General features: G+C 33.5%; 1 protein-coding gene across 1 annotated transcript; it reads right to left on the bottom strand.

The window, feature by feature from the left end:
- Positions 1-786: 786 nt before the first annotated feature.
- Positions 787-1,639, bottom strand: LOC117907164. The gene has a single exon (XM_034820598.1). The coding sequence runs from the start codon at positions 1,588-1,590 to the stop codon at positions 1,057-1,059; it is 534 nt and encodes a 177-aa protein (XP_034676489.1). The 5' UTR covers positions 1,591-1,639; the 3' UTR covers positions 787-1,056.
- Between the last annotated feature and the right edge of the window lie 4,361 nt (positions 1,640-6,000).

Genomic DNA, 6,000 nt, shown 5'->3' with positions numbered 1-6,000 from the left:
GATAGTGTTGGTGGTTTTCTTTACCTTCAAACCATGTCTTTAATTTATTCAAGATCCTTATGCCTTTATGCAGGTTGCTCAACTCAAGAAACTAATTAGTTAGGGTATTTGATTATGCCACAAAGTAAGAAGCTCAGAGCAACCCGTACACACAACATATCCTTCCTTTGATGTTACTCACTTTTCCAACAGGCACAGCCATTGTAAGAGACACTACCACATCAACTTGAAAGAAAATATGAGCACCATTTTGTCACAATAGGCATTGAAGATACACCCCTTTTCTTGGTATCCCTCTCCTATATAAGTTCCAGGCTTTGCCTATTGAAAAAAAGGAAGCACTCAAACAAGCAAATCCTGATGGACTACATGAGTTTCATCTAGTTGAAAAAGAACAAAACAAACTTAAAATAGCCATATGAACATTTGATTACTATCAGTGACATGCCAACTTACTCTAATATAGCATTGAACTGCAGTAAAAAAACTACACCAGTACCCTAATTAGCAACGTCAAAATAATCAAATTTCAATGAAACAAAACTAAGTCATTATTCAGAAACATCTCTAGTGCATAACCATTAATCGTTTTAGGCATAACCTGTAATTCTAGGTACACTTCTATGGCAGATTCATCCTCCACAGAGAATAGCACATGACCAAACACAAAAAGAAAAAAACATTAAAAAAAAAACAAAACCAAGACAAAAATGGACCCGTATGAACCAAACCAATCATTAAACGGCCTAGCTCAGCCTTTAGTTACTTAGCAGTATGCTGGGTAAGTTAGCAAGAAGATGCATTTGGAGTTATAAAAAAAATTACAATAATTCCCAAAAACAACCAACATCAAAGATCATCAATAACAGACTACCAATACCAATCATTATTCAAAAATGATCCCCAATGCATTAGCATTAATTGTTTTAGTCAGAACTCGCAATGCTGGTATACACACCGACTTGGAGTTCAACCCTCAATACATACCTAAACTAGAAAACAATGAGAACCCAAATGCAAAAATGAAACAATGCCCACATGAACCGACCTTATTCATTAATCATTCAATTGCTCAACCTCAGCCTTCAACTGCTCAATCTTCAGCCCCATCGACCGCTGCACCGCCCCTCTATCACTCTCCGACAACTTCTCCAAAAGACCATCAAACATGTCCACCACCTCCTTCACAGCAGCTCTCGCACAGCTGGCTTCTTCGTCAAAATACACAGTCTCCTTTGACTCCAAAGCCATCTCTATCTCCTCCCTCGCCTCTGCAAACTTGAGGTTGATCTCGTCCACCACCTTGTCCTTATCCAACTCGCTCGCAGACTCGCCACTGTAATTCCTCAGAATCACCCGCGAAATAAACTGGGTCGAAAAACTTGAGCCATTTGGGGGTCGAAAATAATGGAACTTGGAGGCAGATGTGTAGAGAATCTGGGGCTTTGGAGATGGAACGGACCCTGAAACGAGTTGATTGGGGATTTGTGCGAGGGAAGTCAGTCTAATCAATGAAGTGGGTTTTGAAGATTTCTGAAAAGGGTGCCTGAGAATCAATTTACAGAGCGAATTGCAAGTATGCTGATTCATATTTCTTTCCCAGAGACAAAAATGAGACGGAGAAACTCAAAATCTCAAACCCCTGTTTTGCAGTTCGGTTTAAACCCTTTTTAATCTACCAAAATTAGATTAAAATAAGAATAATAAAATAAAATAAAATAAAATAAAATAAATAACAAAAAAAAAATCCATTTAATAAAATAAGAACGATATTTTGTCATGGGATCAACCTTAGCATGAAAGTGTAGTTTTTCAATATTATACCACATATTTGTATCAATAATTTATTTATTGAGACATGTATATTAAAAAAATGGGGTGAAAAATAATTTATTTATTGTAAAACAAGGATAAATGCAATGCAAAGTAGAAAAGCAAATATATATATATATATATATATATATATATATATATATATATATATATATATATATTATGTCAATAATAATATATAATGGGGAGGAAGGAATCAAAAAAGAAAATTGAGAGAATTGGGAGAATGAAAAGAAGAGAGAATGAGAGAAAGATAATTTCTTTCTTTTGCTCGGGATGGATTCTATAAGAGATGGAAAGCCTTTTTATAGGCTTTCCTAAAATGTTAGGTTCTAATTTACTCGTCTTAAAGATAAGTAAATGAACTTCAATTAATTATTACATTAATGTGGTCATTCATTACTTATTTATAACACTCCCTCAACCACCATATTAAAAGAATATGTCTCATTAAAACCTTGTTAGGAAAAACCCCTATAGGAAAAACTTAGCAAAGGAAAAAGAGCACAATATTCTTATAACTCTTTAAGTTGCTCTTGGTATATTAGGATTGTCTCGTTAAAAATCTTGTCAGTAAAACCCAGTGGAACAAACCTGGACATAGGGAAAAAAAAGTACAGTACACTAACACCCTTTTATAAGCATACTCCCCTCTCATGTCAATATCATTGAGTTGACGCATTCCAATTTTGTGTATTAACTTCTTGAATGTTGAGGTTGGCAATGACTTTGTGAATAAATCTACTAGATTATCACTTGAACGTATTTGTTGAACATCAATTTCACCACTCTTTTGGAGTTCATGTGTATAAAAGAATTTTGGTGAAATGTGTTTAATTTTATTTCCTTTAATATAACCCTCTGTTATATATGCAATGCATGTAACATTATCTTCAAATAATATTGTCGTGTCACCTTGAATAGAGGAAAGTCCACTTGATTTCCAAATATGGTAGATCATCGATCTTAGTCATATACATTTACGACTTGTTTCATGAATTGCAAGTATTTCTGAATGATTTGATGATGTGGCCACCATTATTTGTTTAACAGATCTTCATGAAATAGCAGTATCATTACAATTAAACACATACCTTGTTTGTGACCTACTTTTATGTGGATCTAAAAGGTATCCTGCATCTACATATCCAAACAATTGTTGCTTTGATACCCTTGAGTAAAATAGACTCATATCAGTAGTTTTGCGAAGATAGCGTAATATATGTTTGATATGGAATGTCTTCGAGTTAGAGCGGAACTTTCTCTTACTAATAAATTGATAGAAAAAACAATGTCTTGACGTGTACAATTGGCAAGATACATAAACGCACCAATAGCACTAAGATATGGTACTTCAAGACCAAGTAATTCTTCACCCTTTTCACAAGGACGAAATGAGACTTTTTTCACATCAAGTGATCAGACAATCATTAGAGAACTTAAAGAATGTGTTTTATCCATATAAAAACGCTTCAATTTTTTTTTTTTAATGTATGTTGATTGATGTACTAAAACTCCATTTGGAAAATACTCAATCTGTAGGTTGAGGCAAAATTTTGTTTTTCCAAGATCTTTCATCTCAAATTCTTTTTTCAAGTAATTTGTTGTTCTTGTGAGCTCTTCAAGAGTTCCAACAAGATTTAAGTCATCAACATACACTGTAATAATTGCAAATTTGGCTTCTGATTTCTTAATGAAGATGCATGGACATATAGGGTTATTCACAAACCCTTCTTTTAGCAAATATTCACTAAGGTGATGATACCACATGCATCCAGATTGCTTTAATCCATACAAGGATTGTTGCAACTTAATTGAGTACATGCTACGAGGCTTTGTACTATTTGTTTTAGGTAATTTAAATCCTTTAAAGATTTTCATGTATATTATCCATGGATCCATATACATATGTTGTAATAACATCCATGAGACGCATATCCAATATTTTTAAGACTATCAAACTAATTAAGAAACAAAATGTGATTGCATCCATGACAAGAGATTATGTTTCCTCATAGTCAATACCAGGTCTCTACAAGAAACCTTATGCCACTAATCGTGTTTTATATCTTATGATTTCATTATTCTAATTACGTTTTTGTACAAATACTCATTTGTATCAAACAGGCTTTACATCTTCAGGTGTTTGGACTACAAGTTCAAAATCTTCTCGTTTTGTTAATGAGTTTAACTCTGCCTACATAGCTTTTTTCCATTTTGGCCAATCATTTCTATGTCAGCATTCTTTCACATTTCGTGGTTTGGGATCTTCATCATTTCTTATGATATCAGAGACCACTTGGAAAGCAAAAATATTGTTAATAACAATATTATTTCGATCTCATTTTTCTTCCATGTGTACATAACTTACTGATATCTCACAATTTTTAGGTACCTATGTCTCTTCAAGGGCTTCTTGTTCAATATGTACCTTTTCAAGGGTTTTTTGCATTATTTGTGTCTTTTCTAGGGCTATAGATTTATCAATTTTAGACTAATCAGTCATTTTGATGGCATCTTCTAAAGTGTCAAGTTTCTCTTATGTTCTCTTTTTCCGATGAGTTATATCCTTTGAGCCGACAATTCTACCATACTTCAAGCATATCTTACATTCATTTGTTAACTATCCTACAAGGACATCAATCCGTGTTGGAGTATTTGCAGCTGGGATATGTGACTTTGTCATTTTCTTTATATCAATGAATGCATCTGGTAATTGGTTTGCAAGATTTTACAAATGAATGATCCTTTGAACTTCTAATTCACATTGATTTGTACGAGGATTAAGATGGGACATATTAAATGCATTCCAAGTAATTTCTTGTCGTTCTTCAAGAATCAGCTTTTCTCCCTCTACTGACGGGAAAACACTCTCATTAAAATGAAAATCTACAAAGTGGGCTATAAAAACATCGTTTGTCAAAGGTTCAAGATATCTTATGATAGATGCAGATCAAAACCTATATAAATCCCAAGTCTTCATCGGAAACCCATTTTAGTGCGTTGTGTAGGTGTAATTGGTACATATACTGCCAACTAAAGATCCATAAATGAGAGATATTTGGTTGTTTTCCAAGCACAAGTTGTGAAGGGGAGTATTCATGGTAAGTTATTGGTCGAATACGGACTAAAGTTGTAGCATGCATAATAGCATGTCCCTAGGCAGAAGTAGGTAACTTGGTTTTCATTAGTAATGGTCGAGTTATTAATTGGAGACATTTGATAAAATGATTCTACTAAACCATTTTAGGTATGGGTATGAGCAATAGGATGCTCAATATTTATTCTTACGGACATGCAGTAGTTAATGAATTTTTGAGAAGTGAACTCATCAGCAGTATCAAGACATGTTGTCTTAATTAGATAGTTTGGAAATTGTGTTCGTAATCTAATCATTTATGCAAGGAGCCTAGAAAAGGCAACATTACATGTAGAAAGGAGACAAACATATGACCGCCTAGTAGAAGCATTTATTAAGATAATAAAATAGCGAAATGACCCACATGGTGGATGGACAAACCCTCATATGTCCCCATGTATTCTTTCTAAAAGATTGGTGACTCCGATATGACTTGAGTAAAAGATGGTCTGACTATCAATTTACTTTGTGAGCAAGCAACACATGAGTATTCATTAGGCAAAAAAAATATCTTGGATCTTTACTGGATGCCCATGTGAGTGTTCGATTATTTGACACATCATTGAAGACCCTAGGTGACCTAGCCTATCATGCCAAAGGACAAAAACTTTTGGGTCATTGAACTTCTGGTTCACAACAACATATGATTCAATAGGCTTTATAGTTGTATGGTACAACCTAAAGAAAAAAACTGGAAGTTTTTCCATTATAAGTTTATGGCCAGATATAATGGAAATAATGTAAAAATATTCTACATTATCTTCATTCATAGTTTCAATATGATATCCATTTCTATGGATATCTTTAAAACATAGCAAATTTCTTGTAGATTTGCAAAAATATAAAGCATCATTTATATGAAATTTAGTTTCATTTGGTAGCATTATGTTTGCTCTTCCAGAGCCTTTAATTAAGTTTGTAGTACTAAATATGGTACTTACATTAGCTTTTATCAATGTCAATTCAAGGAAATATTTTTTATCTCGAAGAATTGTGTGCACGATTACACAGTCTACGAGACATACATC

Source organism: Vitis riparia, chromosome 18, assembly GCF_004353265.1.
Source record: "Vitis riparia cultivar Riparia Gloire de Montpellier isolate 1030 chromosome 18, EGFV_Vit.rip_1.0, whole genome shotgun sequence".
In the NCBI taxonomy this organism is placed as follows: Eukaryota; Viridiplantae; Streptophyta; class Magnoliopsida; order Vitales; family Vitaceae; genus Vitis; species Vitis riparia.
Note: the sequence above shows the minus strand (reverse complement) of the source record. Positions and strands in the feature narration are given on the sequence as shown.

Bases quoted from the DNA above. Each gene is read 5' to 3' on its own strand.
- LOC117907164 (XM_034820598.1), bottom strand. From the start codon at position 1,590: ATGAATCAGCATACTTGCAATTCGCTCTGTAAATTGATTCTCAGGCAC.